Genomic DNA, 24,760 nt, shown 5'->3' with positions numbered 1-24,760 from the left:
TATATATACATATATATATACATATATATATATATATATATATATATATATATATATATATATATATATATATATATATATATATATATATATATATATATATATATATATATATATTTCAGAAAGCACAGTTACTTTTGTAATAAAATCTTTTTACAAAATTCTCCACGCCAATTAGTGGTAACAAAATACCTTAGATAAATTTTGAATTTTATTTCATGATAAAAATAATCAACTAAAACAGAATAAAATCTATGTCAAGTCTCTTTTTTCTTAACTCACAAAGCCCGAATGGTAGAGTAAAAATTTTCTCTAATTTTATTTTTATTAAACTGGAATGAAATTTTTATCTTACGAAAAATTACTTACAATATTGAAAAAAAAATTAAAAAATGGTAAAAACTTTAGAAAACGTGCTGACAGTATAAACTCATAAAAATTTCAATTTAAATCAGTGAATGTGAGCATATTCTACTCCATTCTGTTGAAAGTTCAATTTTCGACTATTAGGTGAAAAAAATGGAAAGGATGCAAACAGTTTAGAAATTACAATTCATGAATTACATTTCAAGGAAACTGCGATCACATGTATAAGCTTTTTGAGATAGTGCAATTCTATTGCAGTACCGAACCCGTTATCCGGAAATCAGAAAACCGGAAAACTAAAAAACCGGAACGAAATTCCATAAATTTTCCCACCAAAAAAATTTTTTTCCTCATAAGATTTTAGGATTTTTCTTTCTTTTTTGAAAGATGTTTACCTTACCATCATTTTGGAAATAATCATTAGTGTATTACTTTATCGTTTTTTCTTCTCTTTAAGATTATTTCCAAATATTTTTTTTCTTTTTTAGTTCGGTTCAACAATAAAAAAACGGCTTTTTGTAGCGATTCAGAAAACCGGAAAAATCAGTTATCCGGAATAGCGATGGTCCCGATCGTTCCGGATAATCGGCTCCCTACTGTATTTATGTCATGACACACAGTAGCGTTTGAGTACAAATTATAAATGATTCCCAGTTTGTTAAGGTTTTATTTTATGAACTTAGTTTTATTTTATCTTATAACCGCCCTTAAACAACTGACCCAATTTTTTGGGTTTTATCTACGACTACTAATGTTCAACTCCGTAGCCTTGTAATTTAGAACCCAATCCAGAAGACAAGGGAAGTCCGAGACTAAATATTGGGAGCAGTTTTCGGGAGGAGTTTTGATGGAACTAACCAGCATTTGCGTTACATGGAGTGGAAGACTACACGATTATTCTAAAGGCAAAGGGACTCTAACCTATGATCCTGTCAGCACTGTGGTTGGTGCAAGCCTGATGCTGATTCGTATAGACGAGTCATCACTGGGATTCGAACCCGGTTCACCTCATTGGAAGGCGAACGCATCGCTGCTCTATAAACTTGGTATAGAGATTTTTTTCTCTCTAGAAAATTTTGCTCTCAATCAAAACGCAAAAAAAAATTTCTATCAAAATAATAAAATTAAAAGTACGCAACAACTAATTGAAATAATGCAGCTGATACAATAATGCACTGTGCCAAAAAAAATTATAAAAATATTGAGATGCACGTGTATATAGCTAAAAAAATTTCATCTTACTTCAGGTGGATCATAACTTATGGACACCTCATCAATTTGAAATTTCTTAACATCAGACATATGCTAAAATATCAAACACATTATTTTATAAAATTACATGTTAAAATCAGTAACAACATGATTTGTTTTTGTGAATCAGAACTTCCCTGACGGGATCAAAACCATGTTCTCATTGCAAGTAAAATGGACCAATGACCGTTGCCGTCATGATTTTTATGAATTTTTTTTGCAATAAAGTACACAAAAAAGGGCACAAATATTTTTTTTTTAAATTTTTGGACAAAAGCTACGATAAAGAGATCATTTTGAAGTTTGACTCAATTTAAGAAAATGGCATATAAAGAGAAAGTGCTTCACGTGATCACCAGCACCTATTTTTTTATTTCAAAGGCCAGTTCTCTTATTATTAGTGTCATTCAAAATAAAACGTTAAAAGTATGAAATTAAACAATTAAAATTCTATAAATATATGCATAAGTAATTTTAAAAGATTATTCAAGTAATTTTTTGTAAAAAAAGTTTTTGAAAATTTCAAAACCTTTTTACAGATAAATCACAGTTTTTATCAATTTAATTTCATTTATACGTAATGTTGATTATTCTACTTTTAAAGATAAAATCACGAAGGGTTTTCTTATCATAAAAAATAAAAGCGATTTTTAATCAAAAATTGTCAAGATTATTTTATAACACAAAAACAATATTTTTTTCTTATAATATTAAATATCATATTTTCCAGCGTAAAAAAAATAAGAGGGTGCATTTTATTTTTCGCCACTAAAAAAATAGTAAGTCATTATTAGCCAAATTATTTCATATTGAAAATTCCTTCATTATTAGAAAAAAAATTAAGGAAGAAATTATTTTTGTGCTATAAAAAATATTGAAATATATTTTATATTTCAGATAAAAAATTCGATTTTTTATTGCTTTAATAACAAAAGACACTTTCTTGATTCTTTATATTGAAAAAAAAAGATACTTAACGCTATGCAGAAAAAGTTGCAGCGCATTTTTTTTCCTGTATTTGTGTCAAGTTAATCTGTGTAAAGTTTTTCAAAAAAGCTTGTATGCTTTCCTAAAAAATCATTTTAATAAAATGTGTTCGTTAATAATATTATTTTTGCATTATAATACTTGACTTGCACAGTTCTGATTTTCTAATGACTCCAAAATTAAGAAAATTGACTAATAAATAAAAAAAGATGTAGTCATTATTAGCATATGAAATTCACTTAAATTCCAAAATGTAGACATAGACCAAAAATTTTTAGAAAATTTCTTATTCGCTTTTTTATAAATACTTTTATACAAAAAATAACATACTTCATAAAAATCTGAGAAATAGCGTTAACAAGATTTTCTTTAATTTAGCTCATTTTTAATAGGATGAGCCATATACATATTGTTCCATAATAGCCCCAATTAACATATATTTTTAGAACATTAATAGAAAGCGTTAAAAGTGAAATATTAAAACTAAACCATTACAAGTAGAACATTAAAAGTAAAGACTTAGTAGAAAAATAACCCCTTGAGAAAAAAAAAAGTTTACGACTTTTAACGAATCATTATTGAAATTGCTCAGGATTTCACAAGATCACAATTGGTAAGTCAATATTTTAAAATCATTTTACTTTTATAGTAAAACAAAAATGCCTTTAAATTTTGTTCAGAACTGCCTTTAAAATAAATTGTAACTAACTTGGTTTTATAAATTCTTGATCTATTACGCAGATTAACCAATAACTCCTCAGAGTTTATAAAGGCTTTTCTTCCCTCATTTAGATATCAATTTACAATTCGCGATCGCAACGAACTATAGGCGGCGTTGTTGTATGAGACTAATACCTGCGATTTCTATATGAACAGTCATTCAGTTACTCTAGAGACGTCGTTAATGTAGCACGTAGCATTGCAACGTTCCTTCTTTATTGTGGCTAATTAAATTTAAAAAAGAAAAATGCTTGATATTCTTTCTTATGCAAACGAAAACAAAATGGTATCTCTTTTTATTAGAGAAGAAATATCCATAACACATCGGAAAAATATTTGTACATAAACAGAAAAAAATATGTATATTCTTATAAGAGTTAAAACCTAATGCCCGAGAAATAGTTTTACTAAATTTAATGATATAACATGAAAGGCCCATTTAAACTTTACATTCTATAGTTTTAAGAATCATATTACTTCAAAAATTAAAATGAACAAAAAGTATACATAAGTCTCATAATTTTATGAAATTTAATTTTGTAAACAAAGTTTTTTGACAACAATTTTTATCAAAAAACTTCAAGTTTCAATAAAAATCATTACTTAGAAACTAAGAAACGTAAAATAAAGAAACGAAACAGAAACAAAAAAACAATTCTTTTTTTGTCGCCATTTTTAGTGCTACAAAAATTCGTCTTTGGGATTTGCCAAAAACAAAACAAGATGCAATTGTATTTTTTTAGGAGGGAAATATTTTACCGAAAAAACGAAAATGTACCAATTCCCACAACATAAAACTTTATCTTGGTAAACGTACGTTTTAGAAATGTTATTTCATTTGGAATCTTATTTATCAGAGTTCATATGGCGATATGATTGCTTTGAATCTATGCTAAACTCTATATCGGCTCATTTTCCACCGAAATCCGATTGACTATTTTGATTTTAAATAAGTGTTTTATTTTATGAATTGTCGCAAAAATTTTAAGTGTAGATTAGCGGCACTTAAAAACCGCCAAATCTGTAGCGGCGGTGGCGTTAATACGTAAGTACCGAATTTTTATTCCATACTTTTCTGAATCATATTACTTCAAACATTGGAATATACAAGAAGTATACATAAACACATAATGTTATACCATTTAACGTACCACATAACAGACGTAAAAAACCATTCTGTAGAGAACCATCATCAAATGAAAAAAAAATATTTACTGGCAAATTTTTTATTGTAAAAATCATTGCACTTACCTGATTTATAATTCCCGGAGAATTCCAAAATGATAAGTTCCTTGTTTGAAAACTTTATTCTCAAATAATAGATACATAGTTTATCCCTTCATTACTTTTAGATAACATACTACACAGCAGAATTTTATAATTGATATGAATTTGAATATGTAGCTAAAAACAGAATAGCTGAATTCTAGTTGAACTTATTCTTTCGGAACTAAAAAATACTTACCAAGAAAATGATTAAAATTAATTAAGAATCAGCACAAATGGCACTATTTCAAGTAACTTGGATAATTTTTATTGTTGTTTTCCGAATTATATGGATACAGAAATATATACTATTCTATAACGAAGAAGAATATGTTATAACTATTACAATTCTGTATGTTCTGAATTCATATTTATTCACTGGAATGACGAAAGCAATGTTGACTTCACTTTAATTCGTAATGAATTGAAGACAGAAGAAATGCATTTTACCTTAATACACACATCTGTAACAGTATCCGAAATCGGAAGTCATCAGTTGCAAGTTTGTTGATAATAGAAATTAAAAATTATTGAGGAATTTTTCTTCAAATGTTTGGCGTGTTCTGTTCCTGAAAGATTTACTAATATTCTAGAGATTTTTCTCAAGTTCTTCTGCCTTTTCCTTAGGGAAATTTTGTTTCTTATTTGCTGCTAAAAAATGGAGTCTGATTCTGTCAATGATTTCGATGGAACTAAATGAAAACGTGATAAATTAATGTCTGATATTTACAGGCTCCCGCTAGACAGCGTACTCGAGCGTTGCGATCGCGAATCCTACTTCACAAACAGTTTATTTTACTCAATTTTTTGAAACAGTTTTGAATATTATATGTATATATCATAAATGGTAACTATGGAATACATTTCAACTCTAAGAAAAAAATTTTATTTTTCAAAGTTTTTCGAAAACCGAAAGGACAATTTTGCATCTAAGAAAACTAATAATAACTTTTTGAAATACTTTTTAAACTTTTTTTAACAGTTGTAACATATTATAAATTAATTTTATTAGATATGGCATCCAATCATTTAACTGATACAATAGAAACGATACAACTACTAAAATAATATCACTATACTGCAAAGGTATACTAAAACTTTTTAAAGTCAAATTTCTTCATCGATTTTTAGAACTTTTTAACTTTAAAACTCTAATATTTTGAATTAAAATCAACTACATTTTTGCATGTATAAGTGATTTAATAATGTATACCTGAAAAAAAAGGTTATTATTAAGTGTTGCCATCATGCAAAAAAAGCACCTACACTCTATAACAAAAAAATCGACGCACCAAGAAGGAGTTGTCCGATTGAAACGAAAATTGGTGGATAGGAAGACAATGTACAGAATAATAAATGATTAAAATTTCAGAACAATTGAATAGTTTATTGCAGAGTTGCAGTAACAAGTTCAATAAGATGTTGACCCACCTCTAGTCTGGATACAAGCTGCTGCACGGCATGGCATAGACCGATAAAGCTCCCGGATGGTCTCTTGCGGTATTTCCTGCCAAATTCGATCCAATTGTCGAACGAGGTCATCAGCATTCCGTGCCAGATGCAATTGCCTTCCCATCATATCCCAGACATGCTCGATGGGAGAGAGATCTGGTGATGTGGCAGGCCAAGGAAGAGTTTGAAAAGCTTGCAGACTGTTCACAGCAACACGTGCCGTATGTGGTCTGGCATTGCCCTGCTTAAAAACCACCCCAGGGAGCTGCAAAAGGAACGGTAGCAAAACAGGTCTTAGGAAGTCGTCGACGTACCGCTGTGCTGTAAGTGTACCTCTAATGATGACCAAAGGGGTCCGGCTGTCAAAAGAAATGGCACCCCAGACCATAATGCCTTGTTGAAGGCCGGTGTGGCGTGCAGTAGTGAAGGCAGGATCCTCCCTCTGCCCTGTGCGTCTCCAAACAAGTCTTCGGTAATCGTCAGGACACAGTTGGAAGCGGGATTCGTCGCTAAAGACTGTACGTCCCCAGTTCGCATCATTCCAGCCTGATCGAGCATCGATTTTGCGCGTCTTCCTTGGTGTGTCGATTTTTTTGTTATAGAGTGTATTTGTATGGATGTAGGGTGTGAAAAAAGATCAAAGAGTTTTAGGTTGAACAAACAATTAGTCATCCAAATTTCACTTTTAATAACCAACAATAAACTTTTCTTTCATTTTGACAAAAAATCTCTTTTACTATGTACCTTCCATTGATAATTTAATTTCTTTATCACTTGATAATTTCGAAGCTATCTTGAAAAAGAAGCTATAGCATTAACCACCACATCCTTCAAATTTCGGACTCATCGCAAAAAAATAACATTTTTGTTTTGAACCAATATAAATAGCTTTTAATAATTTTTTTAAAAATGTATACCCTTAGAATCTGATTAAATGTATATTCCATACTAAATTAATAAATTATGACCCATACTTTTTTTTCCAATGAGCTGCACAATCGGTCTTGCCGATAAGCAGACCTAGTGCGTTCTCCAGAGGTGGTATCCACTCTTTCAGGACCACCACAATGGGTGAGATACCTTTGGTCATGTTAATTTGGACGTCTAGTTTCTGCCACACTAGATGGCAGCACCGAGACTCTATTTGGATGCTAAAGTGCACTAGGAATTTAATTTTGCCGGAAATGCCAAGAGCCAATAAGGCACTCCAGGGATCTTTTACATGCCGCTTAATCATACGACATGGCCGCTGAGGATTTTTTACATCCCGAAAATCCGGTGTCTGGGCCGGGGGTCAAACCCGCAGACTTGGGCTCAGAAGGCCGACGACAAACCAACTGCGCCACCCAGCCACATGATCCATACTAAATGTTAACATGTAAGCAGCTAGAAACGCTGCTATAATATTGAAAAACCTTTGTGTAAATGACGAGTTATCTCGTCTCCAGCGCGCTATGAATATTCCCGGAAGACAAGTTATCTCGTCCATGGTGATGAAAGAGTTAAAATGCATTTTCCTTAAATGAATTTAATAGAAAATAAACTATTTGACCCCTGTAAAAGTTGTTTTAAACAAATATCTTAATATTACGTCAAATGCTTAACAAGTAACATATTATTACCTTTCGTAACATGATTTCCGCTTTTTTCAGATCAAAGTCTCTAGCTGTAAAAAAAATTTAAAACTGTATCTTCTATATTAATACAACTTCATTTTTCAACCAAAGCAGATACAAAAATATACAAACTTTAGTTTAAATAAATTTCGAATCTAACCTTAGAATGTATGCATGTTTCGATAAAAATTTATTTTAAGACAAGAATTCCAGAAAGTAAGAAACTACAACTCAGCTTTATAGAAACGTTACTAGACCGGAAGAACTGTAACGAAAACATTTAATGTCCCTAAAGGTTACTTATCTGAAATTTTATTGACAGAATCACTAAGTCAGCGGTTATAGCACTAATTGTGTTTGCAACAGAAAAAGAGAGTTTGTAAAGGTTTAAAAGTTCATAAAAATTAGAAGACTTAAAAGGCAGAAATGTAAGCATCCTGAGCAAAATTATTTATCAATTCTCAAACATAAAATTTTTACAGACACAAATGAGATATCAGATCCAGCAGATGGTAATGGGTTTTTTTTTCAATCTGGGTTGTCAATCCCAGAAGTGCTGTTAAAATTTGATCTCTTAAACTGGTGTGAAAGTGGTTGAAATTTATAATGTGGTAATAGTTATTTATTTATTTTTTTATTGTGAATAAGAAAACTTTTTTACACTGTAAAGATTCCATTGTCATTAGATATAGAATTCTAGGAGAAACTCTATCTCATTAGCAGCTCGAAATTCCTATGAAGAGGGTATTCTAAACCTAGTTGTAAGGTATAGTAAGCGTTAATCAAATTTGGTAACTATTTTGAAGAAAAAAAAGCGAAACCTGTAAAGAATTCAAATATAAGTGTGATTCATAAATATATCTTTCTTTTAAGAATTAATAAATATTTTTAATCTATCTAATCCATAAATACTTTTTTGTTTATTTCCAGACGACCTTTACTTAAAACACAGCACTCGTAATATAAATCACCTAAGTTGAAGTTTAAAACATAATCTTGAATGTAGTTTAAGTTTCGTGTTAAAGAAAGTTTTTCAAAATTTATCATTGAATATAACTTTAAAAACTTTTAGGAATTAGTTTTTGTTTATTTCCAGACGACCTTTACTTAAAACACAGCACTCGTAATATAAATCACCTAAGTTGAAGTTTAAAACATAATCTTGAATGTAGTTTAAGTTTCGTGTTAAAGAAAGTTTTTCAAAATTTATCATTGAATATAACTTTAAAAACTTTTAGGAATTGGATTAAATAAATTTATTTTCAAGTAAGTGAAAATAAAAAAAATTTATAAATACCTTTTAAAAACCGATACCACAGCGATTTATCTTGACGTAGAAAGGGCGTTATTTCAGGTTCCATTTTGTGTTTAAACTGAAAAAGAAACGTTTTATTCTGCGTATATTATAATGTTCAAAATCTTGAAAACAATGCTTCAAACATTCATTATTTATATGTTTATTTATGGTGTTTATTGCTTTCTAAATATATTTGTAAAGCTGAACGTTTACCATCGACGAGGATTTTACGAAGAAATACGAAAATCTTCTGAATTGTTCAAAGTCAAAACCGTTTGAAAATATTACTAAGTTTGAAATACCATGAAATATTTCTAAGTACGAAAATCTTCATAATTTTTCAAAGTGAAAACCGTTTGAAAACATTATAAAAAATTAAGGAAGTTTCAAATGTAATTTATAATTTTTCTTTCAACCTGATAAAATGCAACGCGCTTTTAGAGTTTTGTCGAAAATAGTTTAGTTTTGTCAAATATGTAATTAAAAAACAAAAAAGGTGATTGCAGCTCTTATTTATTATAATATAGTTTAAACAAAGTATAATTTAAGCTATTAAAACAACTTAGGATATAATTTAGCTTCGAGACTACAATAAAATGAAAACTACATTAAAATTCATTCATATTTATAAATGTCAAAGATATTTGTTTCGGGGCTTTAGTCTCTAATCGTCAACTAAACATAATCTACTGCAAACATTAATTGACCTTCACCTAAAGGATTTTGTGGCAATAAAATCAAATTTAAGCTTAAACACAGCTATGAAGTTTTCAATAAATTTACTATATTCTTTTCTTCTCCTTGGTTTCGTGTCTGTTAATTTTTTATGTCGGAAAATCGTGGAAATTTTGATTCGTAATAAATATCACTTCCTCTCTTTAAAAAGTAATTACACTGGTGGATAAAATTAAGAGATGGAAAGCATTTTCGAACATTTATTCGCACTTGCAAGATACCCGCACACCGCTCCATGTGTTTGACAATGGTTACGTGAATGCCCAGAAGTACAGGCAGGAGATCATAGAGCCCTATGTGCGTCTTTTCAGGGGCGCTGTCGGACCTGAGTTCATTTTTATGGATGACAATGCGCGACCACATAGGGCTCTCATGGTTGATGAGTATCTGGAAAGCGAGGATATTCAACGAATGGATTGGCCAGCCAAATCCCCTGACCTGAATCCTAGTGAACATGCTTGGAATGCTCTTGGGAGAGCTATTGCGATGCGCCAACCTCCCCCCAGAACCATTCTGGAGTTAAAAATTGCTCTGATGGAAGAATGGGAAGGTCTTCCACAAGTCCTCCTTAACTCCCTTATTAACAGCACGCATACTCGTTGTGCATGCTGTCTGTCTGTCAGGGGTAACCATACTAGAGGCAACACACACTGTACAAGCCTCACTTTTATTGTCATCTTTATCCTTAAATTTAGACTACATTGGATTTATTGACAATAGGTCTTGCCAGTGAATGGCACTTTCATTTTTGTTTTGCATATTTTATTATCATGGAATAAGCTATATCCATACCAAATTTCATTTAATTATATTCAGTATTTTTTGAGATATTTGGGAAAATGTCTTCTATCTCTTAATTTTGTCCACCAGTGTATATAGCTTACATAGAACTCCAGTTTAAATTTGAGCATTCTAGATAGTCGGAAAGAGGTCAAAATGTTGATTGGTGATAAATTCCATTTTATGCATAATAAAATAGCCAAATCTGCTCTTAACGGTAACAAAATATTTGAAATCTGTATAGTTTTCCACCACAGAACTCAGATTTAGTTTTAAACACTTTAACTAGTCGAAAGTCTAAATTTAAATTAACCATAAATTATTTCGCAAGTAGTGATGAGGAAATAATTGATCTTTATAATTTCTCCATTAACTGCATTTGTAATAATAAACTCCATTTGTAATAATAAACTCCACTTGGGAAAACTTCATTCAATAATAACTCCACCAATAAACTCCATTTGGGATATGATCACACCAGCTAGTTGGAAAATGCCCAAACTTTTGATTAACAAATCAATATTATTTCGTCGCTTTGAAATTAAACCGTTGTAACTCAAAAAATTAGAAAAATGAGATTTTTGGGTCATTTTGTGTAAAAAAAGTCACCCTTTTAAAAACACAACCTGTTATCTTTATAGTTCCATAAAGTTAATTTAGAGAGCAAATAAATCGTCATCGCATTGCAACGATTAGCATTAGCGCGGAAAGTTTGAAATCGCTCTCCTGAAAACTTGCTTTTTTGAGTTACCACGGTTTAGTTTCAAAGCGATGATTTGTCAATAATATAACAACAAATCCCTCATTTAACGGACAGGAAACTACAAAAACTTACATTGTTATACTTTATAAAGAACCAGCATTTAAGATACTCAGAGAGTGGTAGAAAATTCGATTGGCCATAAATTCTATATCTTGCACAATAAAATAGTGAAATCTGCTCTTAATGGTAGCAAATATTTAAAATTTGTATTGTCTTCCAGCACAGAACTCAAATTCAGTTTTAAATACTCTAACTAGCCGAAAGTGACCGAAATTTAATCAACCATAAATTATTTTGCTTGTAGTGATGAGGAAATAATTGATCTTTATAAATTCTCCATTAATAAACCAATAATAAACTTTATTTCGGACAGCTTCATTTAATTATAACTCCATTAATAAACTCCATTTGGGTTATGATCACACCAGCTAGTTGGAAAATGGCCAAAATTTTGATTGACAATAAATTTCCTTTGTCTATAATATAACAACAAATTTTGCATTTAACAGACAAGAAATTACGAAAACTTATATTGTTATACATAAAAAAGCATAAGTTTAAATTTTTGATCATTCAAGATACTCAGAAAGTGATCGAAATTTCGATTTACGATTAATTTCCATCGCCGATAGTGTGGCAAAATGTTTTGCTTGTAGTGATCAAGAAACAATTGAAACTTGCACAGTCGTCCAGTTCAAAACTCCAATTGAAATTCGACTAATTTTACCTGTCGATTTTTGGTCAAAAAATTTTTTGTCGGTTAAATGGCAGGAAAAATCACTGAAGATGATGATATATGTACACAAGTTTAAAAACAATCTCTAAGAATATAGCAACATACGTTTTTTAATTTTTTTTTTTTTTTAATCCGTAAGTCCGCAAGAAAGGAAAGAATTGCAAGACTCATCTTCTCAGGAATAGCCGTTCTCATAGATAGCGGGGGATTCCGGGTGAGTCATCAATAGACAGCTCTAAGAGTGGACTCATCTCTTTATCTTCTTAGCACTGGAAATTTCAACTGCTCACTTTCACCCTCATTTGGAGATATATAAGACTTTTTTTCCCTTAAGATGCAGCAGTGCGCTTATAAGAAAAATTTTAATGTTATGTAGTATGAAAATAAATACGATCTTTGGATGAATAAAGGGATGTATGATTGCTTCCGCCCTATGAGCGGGTTTGGCGTATGGATGTGGCAGAAGTCGCCATAGTATCAATTCTTGGCCATAGATGGCGCCACTTTAAAACAAGAACAATCGCACCCCCTGTGCCTTAATGGCAGACGACGACAACAAGTTATGTAATGAATTGATAATATATTTTTTTTAAATTTAAAACATAAATTATCTAAAAGCCGTGCAAAATTTATCTTGTTATACCTAGTTAATAATTTATTCCGAGTTAATTTTTATCACCCTGTTCGTTTTTTAAACGTTCTAATTAGTTAACCAACATTAATGTTAGTATTCCTTTTCATTGACCTTAGTTTGCGTATCTGGCAACGAATTCGATAAACATTTTGTAAAAGATACTCAAACTTGGCTAGAAAGGATCGAAACTCAATCGAGTAAGGTATTTCTCTGGGGGAGGGGGAGTAAGTGTTCCGTAAAACTGAATGCTCTAAACATTCTGACTGAAATAGTTCTATCGTATTTAACGTCGGTTGAGAAATCTTTAAATGTAAAACACGTTTTGTTCATCTAAATTACGAAAACTATTTATCATTAAAAAAAATAACTGATTATTTACTTATAATTTTTTATTTTCGGTTTTGGAATTGATTAATTATTTGATGAGTAATAGAAACAGAGTGAAATAAAAGTACCACATTCTTACTTCTTCAATTGCTTTTCTTTCATCTTCTGTCACATCTTCAATTTCAATCATCTTTGATCGTCTTCTGTAATATTGGCAGAAAAAAACTTACTAAAATTAGGTAGGCATTCAAACTATTTAATATATTTCATTCACTTACCGTTCCGTAATTTATAATTCCTTAGTCAACATTTTGGAAATCCTCGTCAAAAAGTAAAATAAGTATAAATGGTACATGGCACGGGCGCAAGTAAATTCAACAATATTTTGATCATTTTGCCATTTTTTCCTTTTAATTTTATTTGTTTTTTATTTCTATTTGACTTTTATATTTATTTTTTCTATATTTTTTCAATTATTTATTTTTCTTTGGATCGGGGTGGAAAATATCTATTTAGTTTTGAATTCACAGAAATGAAATTTTTCTTCCTCTCTTTAACTATATATATATATATATATATATATATATATATATATATATATATATATATATATATATATATATATATATATATATATTAGTTAACGTGGGGTATTTCTTTGAATTCTCAGTTGGGATCGTGACACCAGCAGGGGTCACCAAAAGTATGGCAATTTTGATATTTCTTCAAATTTTTATAGTAATTTTACAATTGGGTATAATATGAAAAAAGCACAACTACTTCCACTTACTAGGAATAACATTTACCTTTTAGTTTAATTAATAGACTGAGTTTTAAATATGCTTACTAAATTCATAAACTTCGGTAAAACAACAATATAAATTATTTCCAAAGGAACTAGACTAATACAATTCCAACCTGGCGAGTAGCGACTTATAACAAGACACTTCGTTTGATGCTTTTACTTGTTGCTAGAAATCAGGTTCGCAGAAAATGCTGTTTACTAGTTAAATTTAGTAGGAATGACACGATCTGTGACCTAGGCTATAGTATACCCAATTAGGTACTTGCACTCCAAGACGAAGAAGACAACCGATACCCATGTATGTGACCTATGACGTCAGCACCAGCTAATCTTTATCAGCAATATGGAGTATTAAAGTTGAGCTAAGTCTCTCTACATAACTTAAAATATTAATTAACTTTGAGTTAATTAAATAGAGAGCCGTATAGCAAATCAAATTTGCTGAAATATAATTCTTTCTAGTCTACTTCTTTTACTTAACTTCAATTTATTATTTGTTCATGTATTTAATTGTAATTGTTACATATTTTTGTTTTGTGTACCTGGCAACTTCGATGCATAATAAGCTTGTTTGTGTTCTACATGGCTTCGTGCCTGTCCTTGTGTTATTATATAGTGGTAGAATTGAAATATTTGTGAAAGATTATAGGCTGCGTTACTTAAGAGAATTGGTACTTGACAGGCTTGGCTTCCTCGAAGTAGAATAAAAAGAACAGTTGCTAGCTTAAACAAAAGCCACGTTTCAATAACCAATCAGGATCGAGATACTCACACTGCGTCACGTGCAGGTATCCCATTGCCAAATATTTTTATTCAATGTATCAATTTTACTCTATGTGGGTAAATAGATAGCGATAAGACAAAGAAGCAAGCAATATTAAAATAAATTAAAAGTCGATTCCTACTTAAGTCAAAAAAGAAAATTTTTATTTAATTTGCTATAATGCAAATTATAACGATTGTGAGCTAATAGTAGGGATTGAAAAACTTATTAATTAAATTTAATTAATGAATTAATATTTGAAAAGGAAAACTGTATTAACATAAAGTGTCATCTACAAGTTTAAAAAAAAATGTATTTGAATTTGAATAGATGAATAAAATTTATGTCATTAACGATTGAAAATTTGAATAAAATAAATAAATATATCTAGGGAGAATGTGAACTAATAATAGGAATTAAAAAACGGCATGTGAAACGACATTTTCGCCTTTAACCACCATAAAATTAAATCTAAAAAATATTGAGAGCTGCTTCGTTCTGCGGTGTTAGCTATTTTGCCAGAATTTGATTATATAATTTAAAATAAATCGACACACTCTTCTCTTTGATACTTAAGCTTTGCTGTTATATAGAAGTAAGCGAGTTTTCTTAGTAATGTCCTTCCTAGTGACTACACAAAATGGACTTACAATAGAAAATGTTTGAATTTACCTAAGTAGTAAATTTTATATTTATCATTCTATTATATTATCAAGTTTATTACTTATATAAAATTTCCCCACTGTTCTATGTCTTAAAGTTAATGACCTAAATCTAAAATAATATATTGCAGTTAAGTGAAGTAACTGACAGTAACCACGCATGTGTCGGATTTGGTAATGGGTCAAATCTTCGCGGCCGAAACTTCACTTGGACTAAACTTCGTGTGGACGAAACTTCAAATCGACAAAATTTCGTACAAACAAATTCTAAAATTAACAATTAACATTAAATTATAATTAGTTTTAATTGCAAATATGCAATTTATTATATAATTTAAATAAATTCAAATTCCTAGTTAACTTAATTTTAATAAAAGTAAAAATATTAAAATTAGTATTTTTTATTTATAATTAAGTAATTTTTAACATATAATGCTAAGCGTATACTTATTTGTGTACTTTAAATATATTTATTGATCAGTAGAAATTACGATCTGAATAAAAGCATATCATATCAAAAATGTTAAAATATTCATTAAAATTTATAATTTATTATTAAAATTTATAATTTATTATTAAAATTTATAATTTATTATTAAAATTTATAATTTATTATTAAAATTTATAATTTATTATTAAAATTTATAATTTATTATTAAAATTTATAATTTATTATTAAAATTTATAATTTATTATGAAAAATTAATTTGCTTATTAGAGTGTTTAATCCGTTCGAGGAAATCGCTTGGAAAGTAAACTCAGTCCCCTCCCCAAAAAAATTTTTAATTAAATCCTTGCATATTAAGTTTTACGCTACGGTGAACTTTTATCAGTGAAGTTTCATACAGATCAGTGAAGTTTTGTAACCGCAAAGTTAAGGATCAGTGAAGTTTTAGCCGTGAAGTTCTGACCTCGAACCGTCGGATTTGCATAATGCTTATGGGGTCCCAAAACCAAAAAAAAATTATTAAAGCCTGTATTATCGATTTAGTTGCTGTTAAATATGAGTGTTTTCTTTGGATATATTAATTCACTATTAGAAAGCACAATTTTTGCCAAAATAATAGTGTGAGGGAATGTCAAATTTATATCTTTTCATTGCTAATTTTTCAAAATTTTATATATATATATAAGGTCACCCTAAGGGACATCGCAAAAGTGACCTTATAAGAGGGGTGACCTTTTAACCGATTCATTAGCAGTTCGCAACTAAGCACGTAAATAGTACACATTATGATTTTTTAAAAATGGTAATACAAACGAAAACGATCAGCCATAAATTAAATATTTAAGTCAATAAATTTTAGTAGCGAATTAAAGAAAGTTAGATTTTTAAATTTTTTAAAATTAAAATAAAGCTGTTTACAAATTTCCTCAAAGTGTACATGCATACATTACATCTTACCTTATTTAAAATAATCATTTATGCAGGTCTGTCTCGTTTTTGGTTTCATTTTTCGAGCAATGCTTTCTAGATTGTGTAACCTCTCAAAATGTTCCTCAGCTCCATCATGGTTTGCAAAAAAATTTCGTATGACATTTGTTGCATTGAAGGCTTCCACTTGGGTTACAGCTACAATCCCAGGATCACTGTCCACAACTTGTGAAACAATTTCAGAAATTGTAGCTTGTTCGTTGGCTGCAACATTTTCGTAGAACTCGAGAGGGGTAATTGCCTTGTAAGGAAGTTAAATAGGCTTTTGTTAGAGAAGAGCTCCCCTCGCCTCAGATAAAAATGACCTTATAAGCGATAACGATTTTTAAAACTTGACCATATATCCAGTGGCCCCCATCCCCCCCAAGCTCTTGGGCACATTCATCCCGCCCCCCCCCCCAAAAAAATTTGCTAACTTCCCCCTTCCATGTTAACTTGTTCGAAATAGTGCTACGTTGCTTCTTTCATTTACGTACTTAAAAAAAAAATTCTCTCGTCTAAATTCCTTCCCCCAAACTATTCGTTTTATTTAGTGTAAAAATTCCCCCCCCCCAAGCTTTAAGTGGGCGCATCGTGCGCCCACCTTCCCCCCTGATGGGGGCCCCTGCATATATCCGATAATCTGTAACAAAGAATTCCTATTCAGTGAGCCGGGACATTGGAAAAGTGACCTTATATGGGGGGTGACGTTATATGCGGATGACCTTATATCGAGTTCTGACTGTATATATAGTTATATATATATATATATATCATTAAATAAAATTTGAAATTATATGTATACATATATATATGCATGTTCATATTTAGTTGAAATTTCTTCAGTTCTGCTCTGCTTAGATAGAACAGTTCAAACATTAAAATCTAAATCCATTAAGTGAACCACTTAAATATTTAAATATTAGAGAGTCAAAATGGAAAACTAATGCAGCAATAACATCAAAATAAAATGAAACGACAGTTTGACGATTTTTCTAACTTGAAAAACAGTTATGTCTGATGTTAAGTTTAATATGAGTTGACTAGTTGAAGTTAGTATTAAGTAGAATGCACAAAATTGATATATAACGCAGCAATACGGTCAAATTTTAAAAAGATGAATACAACTTGTAAAAGAATTAAGTGAAGTAAATTTAGTAATTGGCTGTTTTTCCCATTTTAAAAAGAGTTAAGATTGATGCTAACATTAGGATGAACAGACTAGATAAATTCGAGTCAAATTTAAGTAAAAATAAAGAAAGTTGTTACATAACGCAGCAATATGGTCAAATTATAAAAGAATAAATATAAAGGCATAATTTTCAGTTCCAGTCTATATAAACTCCTATTTGTGAAAATGGCAACACCATGAAGGAATCGTCATAATTGAGTGAAATTTAATACACAGTTGAGTGGTAGTGGTACAAATAAATGATTAAACTTTCAAAGTAAACAAACAATAACAAGAGATAGAAATCAGTATTTTGTGTAACCACCACGCTCCGCAATAAGTACTGCTACACGACGTGGCATGGAGTCAAGCAAACTTTGAATGTCTGTCTGAGGAAGAGAATTTCATACTGTTTGTATGCGTACCCTAAGTTCGTCTGTAGAAGCAACAGGACGAGGATTACGAGCGAGACGCCGACCAACGAAATCCCACACATGTTCAATCGGTGACATATCCGGGGAATACGCTGGCCAAGGAAGAAGTTGTACATGTCGCGATACAAGGAAGGATTGAACAGTCCTAGCAATATGAGGGCGGGCATTGTCCTGCTGAAATACAGCACCTAGCAAGGCTTGAAGGAAGGGAACAGTTTGGGGCTGTAGAACTTCACTGATGTACCGGCTGCTGTTCAGATTACCCACAATTCGTAGTAATTGAGATCGTCCATGATATGCTATGCTACCCCAGACCATAACTCCGGGTGTTCGTCCACTGTGGCGTTCGATAACGCACTCCGGAAGATGGCGTTCACCGGCATAACGTCTGACACGAATGCGGCAATCATGGTACCACAAATTGAAGCGAGATTCGTCAGAAAACACGACACGCTGCCTATCAGCAAGCCAGTCCCTATGCTCGTTGGCCCTTTGCAGCCGCAGGCTGCGAAGGTTTAGCGTGAGGGGGATCCATTATAAAGGAGTCCTTGCGCGCAGTCCACACTGCAGCAGACGTCTACGAATTGATAAAGCACAGACCACAGCTACTGACTTACAGACTTACAGCTACTGACCACCGTGCTGCCAGTAGTCTGGAGGGAGCCGTACAGTCCGTTAGCGCAACGCCGAACAGGTGTCTATCTTCGCGAGCTGACGTGACATTTCGGGGTCCACTCCCGCATTTCCGAGTTGTCCGACACTCGTCCATCCACTGCTTTCAAACACGCATCACTGTGCTGCTGTTACGCTGCACACGAACGGCTACTGCACGATAAGATAATCCAGCTTAACGAAGGCCGATGATTCTCCCCCGTTTGAACTCCGTAAGTTGTTGAAATCTCGCTCTCTTTCGTCGAATAGGCATAAGTAATGACTAAGCTTACGTTTACCACTAGCAGATAACCATACTTGCTTGGCTACAGCCGTCTATTTATTCGGATCCATCCGCCGTTTAGAGGGCGCTGCTCAGCATACGCATGCACTACGGGTCTGAAATTCTAATCATTTGCATATCATGCTCTACTTTGCATTTCCTGAAAATTTCAGCTCACTCGCGTAAGTCCTTCATGGTGTTGCAATTTTCACAAACATGAGTTTAGATAGAAGAGTTAAAAATTTAAAATCCATATCCAATAAGTCAATTATTAAGAGATAAGAAAATTAGAGAATCAGAATTTAAACGCAACATATTATGTATGGTCAAATTATAAATAATAAAAAAAAAACAATCAGTCAAATTATTGAGTGAAAAGAAGCGAAAGTTTATCTATTTTTCCAATTTGAGAACGAGTTAAGTATACAGTTAAGTTTAATATGAGTTGAATACAGAGCCGGATTATACCTTTCGTAGGCCTTAGGCATAGCCGTTTTTGGGCTCTCCCTTCCTTCCCTCTTTTCAAAATATATGCTAAAATTTTCTTGCATATTTTTTTTACATTTTTATTAATATGGATTTTAATTTACAAATTTGTTTATCGAACTTCATCTGCAATACCGACATACTGCCGATATTGCAGTTGATATCGATAATACCATTATGATTAGTTCGATCGTTAGTACTTTTCCTAACGTTCACATTGCATTAAGAATATATTTGTCGATTCTTGGATCAAATGCAGAAGGAGAAAAATCTTTCTCCAGATTAAAATTGATAAAAAAATTATTTGCGCATTGCGTTCAACAATGAATCAAGATCGTTTGGCATCGCCCGCACTTATGTCTATTGAATACAACATTTTGCGTGGTTTGGAATTCGACAGCATAATACAAGATTTCGTTGAATCCAAAAAAGTAATATATTATATCATAAGATTCTGCAAAATAATTTATTACCGAAAAATATTATATTTTTATTTGTATCTTCATAACTTTGTGCAAAATACACTTGTTGTTTTTAAAGCTAAATTATTTTTGTGAACAAATTTTTTTCTCCCAAGTTTTTCGTAGGCCCCTGAATTTCGTAGGCCCTAGGCACGTGCCTAGTGTGCCTATAGGTTAATCCGGCCCTGGTTGAATATTTCAATTCAGGTCAATATTAGGTAAAATGTAAAGAATTGTTATATAGTACAGTAACATGGTCAAATTTTGTAAAGATAGATACAGTTTGTTAAAAATTGAATAAGATAAATTGAGTATTTGACTGTTTTGGCAACTCTAATTAGTTTAATTTATGTTAAATTTCAGTAAAAATACAAAAATTGTAAGGCAATATAGCAATATAGTCAAATTGTAAATAATTAAAAACAACTAGCCTTTTTTTTTTTTTGAGAGTGTAAAATAAATTACATCATTCAGTTCTTGTCAATAATTAAAGGAAAGTACATATAAATTAAGTAGATGAAATTTCAAAAAGCGTTATCATAGTCTAAAATAAAGTTGTTTGAAAAAGAAAGCAACGGTTGGTCTGATAAGAATATTCTCTTCTAACATTTTAAAATTACAAATTTCGTTAAAGTTAGCAGCGCTAACATTCGCTATGTGTTAAGTTTCGTTAAAGTAGGTATCCAAATTATCTATCTTTAAATCTCTGTAAATATTTTTGTTCAGTAAAAACCATGGCACATTGGTAATTTTGTGAAAGTTTTTTCTTTTTTTTTATCAGTTTGTCCAAGAGGGATTTATTGATATTTCCCCAGGTAGACGATGCATAAGTCATGATCGGCCTGATCAGTGATAAATAAAATAGATTCTTTAAGTTTAAGTCTAGATTAGGATTGTGAACTAGGCTTGAAGTTTATTTGTTGCAGTATGTACTTTGGCTCTTGCTTAAATTGTTCGTCCATGTCAATTCAGAGTTTAGGAATAGGCCTAAATAGGTGGTGTAAGACTAACTTCAAGCGTTAACTCAAATGTATTAACTTGCTTAAGATGTAGTTATTGTAAATGTTTATATATTGTAAGTGCTTATAGATTTTAAATGAAATAAATGTAAATACGTAAAAACTGTAAATAACTGTCCTCCATGACTACAAGAAATATAGATTCTATATTTCTCGATGGATGGGATGATAAGGGAAGTACTTGAAAAGCAGCCGTGTCCACGAGGTGAGTTCTGGTTCGTTTATGTGATAAATTAAAATTACATAACAAGCAAAGAGCCGAAGAGGAAGCATACAATCCAAATGATGTAATGCTGGACTGTGAAATTAAAAAAAAACCTGAAAATCGTAAGAAAACCAAAGGAATCAAATTTGTGCTTCCTTTTTCGTAACAGGTTTTGCTCTATCTAAAAACTGTAAAATAATGTGTATTTTTAGATGCATAAGAAGAATATAGAAATAAAGTACATCCATTGTAATAGTGCAAAATCTAATAATATTTGAATTTCATTAAGAAATATGGAAACTCGACCTTTTTTTGTACATTTTTCTTAAACTTTGAAAGTCCTGCGCGAACTAAAAACATAAATATTTATTTTTTTATTATTATTATTTCTCCCGAATTCAGGATTTTAAAGTACTTACAGTTACATGGTTAGCACTTGCAGTTACATGGTTATAACTAACAATTGGGTACTTGCACTCCAAGAAGAAGAAGACAACCGATACCCACGCATGTGACTTACGACGTCTGCACTAGCTGATCCATATCAGCAATATGGAGTATTAAAATTGAGCTAAATTTCTCTACATAACTTAAAATGATAATTAACGTTTAGTTAATTAAATACATGGCCACATCGAATTTGTTTGTAGAAATATAATTCTTTCTAGTCTACTTCTTTTGCTTAACTTAGATTTGTTATCTGTTTATGTATTTTATTGTAAACGCGGTATATTTTTCTTTTACGCACCTAGCAACTTCGATGCATACAAAATCTGCTTATGCCCTTCATGGCTTCGTTCCTGTCTTTACTTTAAGTCTTTGTGTAAATATATAGAGGTAAAATTGAAATCTTTGTGATAGATTTTTTGTGAAAGAATATAGGTTGTGCTACTTAAGAGAATTGGTACTTAAAACGCTTGGCGTACTCGAAATAGAATGGGAGGAACAGTTGCTGACGTAAACAAATATCGCGTTTCAACAACCAATCATGATCGAGATACCCAAACTACGTCACTTGCAGGCATCCCATTGTCACAGTTTTGTTGGCGTTTCGTGATCGCCAAAGTATTTTCAATCCATACATTGATTATGAGGGGTTGGCTCTGTTTTGGCTGTGTTATATTTTGATAATTCGCAAATTTTGGATCTCCTATCATTCTTCTCCTGTGTCCGTTGCGAACAAATGCATTTACTTTCAATTTTAAAATTTGTGGAGACTGGGGGTGCCCTTGCAGGCCACCCAGACTCAACAGTTAAATATCATTTTGATGCTAACATAAACTCTCGATGTGGGAGAGTGCTTTGCATTGATCCCTTTGGGGGATTTTCTATCCAATATTATACTATTATATTATCCAATATTATACCTTATATTAAACTAATTCTTACTTTAATAAATCGATTTTTTGCGTAAAAGATTTTATTCATCTTTTCGGCCCACTCTACCACTCTACTCCATGTACTTGCAGCTAATGAACAATTAATGAAACTTAATAAATCCTAAATTCTTAACTTGTTTTAGAAATTTTCTCTTTTCTTCCTGTTCCTTATATTAAAGAGATTATAATTAGATTTAATTGACAATAATCCTTGGAAGTATTAAAAATTAAAAAAATTTCCTGAAACATATCTGTCAAAATTGAGTTGAGTAATCAAGATACTTAATTTTTTTTTTTTATCACATACAGGTAGGTAATTTAAAAACCTTGCAACCATCAGCCTAAAGAACTCATTGAAATTTAACGAACCACAACTGAGAAAGGCTGATTTTCAGATTGCTCGATGGAACAGTTTTTCTTTTACTTCCTCTCATTTTTTTCTCGTTAAGGGATATTAAAATTTTACTAACTTTTTTCCTTACTTAAATAATAGTAAAAATTTCAAGTTTCTTAGGGAGATTAAATTGGTTTTGATGTATTTAATTCTACTCTTTTCGATAGTGATTCTTGATAACACTCAATTAGATGTTTATTAACGGCATTAAATATACCAACTTTTTTCCGTGTCTTGCATGGATTCTAAAAATATATATCAAAGGGGATAATTACAAAAATTCATATTTTTTATGCTCCCCTTGCCATTGGGTCAACTGTGGGAGGTTTTCATGGTTTTCTATCAATGTCTCTAGTTCTTTAAAAAAAAAAATTCACCCATGAAGGCTTGCTCCTCCCAATGCTTGATCCAGAAGTTCCCTTGGCTTCTGGATTGTGATTATTCTAATTTGGAAAAATCGGTAATGTTACAACTTCAAGTAATAAATTTACACTTTTAAACGCAAACAGTAAATGATATAGTTAGAAATATAGCGTTTAATAGAGGATTTAAAGAAATGAAATAGTCTAGACTCTAGACATTTACACATTAATTTTTTTTGAACTTCTATTCTTATTCTGTTATGAAAAAGGTTTTAGAACATGTTAGACATTTCGGAAATAAATCCTTCAAAATACAAAGATCAAAGTATAACCAAATTTACCTGATGTCTTCTGGTATGTATCTCTTACCCTATTATATCTGAAAGTATTTTTATTTCGAGACAAATGAGTATAAACTTACAGCATTACTCTCTTACACAATCAAAACCATTTTTGTCGACAACTAACTATAGATTTTATAACTATCTGGATGGGAATTTTCAGATCAGATTTGTGATAATTCTAAGCCTCGTATTTTTCCCTATATTTCAAACTATAGTCACGTTTTATCGTGATGTCTATTGTTAAGCGGTATGAAACATTAGATAGGAAAATCGAATTCGTGCAAAGAAGGATTAGTTATGTAAGGTGATTCCACAAAATACATGTTAAACTAAATACTACAAGATTGATTTGAAATAAGCTGTTATGTTAATTTTTATACTTTTAAGGCATAATTTTTCCTAATTAAATCCATTTTTCGATTATTTTCAATTTCTTAAGCAAATTTTAAATTTACCTAACAGTCACTCACCTGGGCTGTCCGAAATTTTTTATTTACTTATTAAATTCATTTAAAATTTTCGCTCACAAAAGTTATTCAATAATTAAAGTATATTAAAAAACTATGTTTACTTAAAGGTGTTAAATAATATTTTTGGTACTGTTTTATCATTTAACTCATTAAGTTGTATAATTTAAAAATTTATCTAGTAAAAGGACATCACTAAACCTAAATCTGACTTAAAAACTTTTCAGCATGTATAAAAGAAATTGAACGCTCCTACAACATTTCTATTACACACAAAACATTTTTTTAAAAAGTAATAGGGGAAGCCCGGGTAAGATGAACAGCTTAAGGAAACTTGGTTTGAAAAATAGTAAACTAGAGCAATTTTATATATTTTATATTGTAAATATATGGTGGGAACAATTCTCTTACATATCTCATACAGAAAATAAATAAATAATAAAGTTCAATAATAATAACTTAACATAAACAAAAATAGAACATCGTCCCATCTTGCCCGGGTAGCCCGGGCAAGATGAGACACATAATTA

General features: G+C 31.0%; 2 protein-coding genes across 4 annotated transcripts in view; one reads left to right on the top strand and one right to left on the bottom strand.

The window, feature by feature from the left end:
* Nucleotides 1–23,930, bottom strand: part of LOC107445506 (SEC14-like protein 2) — a 50,309-nt gene extending 26,379 nt beyond the window's left edge. Inside the window, exons 1-5 of one of the 3 annotated variants that reach the window (XM_071183534.2) lie at nt 23,761–23,930; nt 13,070–13,133; nt 8,956–9,031; nt 7,665–7,708; nt 1,609–1,671 (exon numbers count right to left, since the gene is read on the bottom strand). In XM_071183534.2, coding sequence (XP_071039635.2) covers nt 1,609–1,671; nt 7,665–7,708; nt 8,956–9,031; nt 13,070–13,120 — 234 coding nt within the window. In that variant the 5' untranslated portion in view covers nt 13,121–13,133; nt 23,761–23,930. The remainder of the gene's footprint in view (nt 1–1,608; nt 1,672–7,664; nt 7,709–8,955; nt 9,032–13,069; nt 13,134–23,760) is intronic. The other 2 variants (XM_071183535.2, XM_071183533.2) reach the window with 2 other exon arrangements.
* The window catches only part of LOC107445505 (dual oxidase 2), a 161,058-nt gene that overhangs the window by 41,360 nt on the left and 94,938 nt on the right, over nt 1–24,760 (top strand). The gene's annotated exons all lie outside the window — the stretch shown is intronic.

This window comes from Parasteatoda tepidariorum, chromosome 7, assembly GCF_982258835.1.
Source record: "Parasteatoda tepidariorum strain Cologne lab strain chromosome 7, Ptep-v5.0, whole genome shotgun sequence".
Classification (NCBI taxonomy): domain Eukaryota; kingdom Metazoa; phylum Arthropoda; class Arachnida; order Araneae; family Theridiidae; genus Parasteatoda; species Parasteatoda tepidariorum.
Note: the sequence above shows the minus strand (reverse complement) of the source record. Positions and strands in the feature narration are given on the sequence as shown.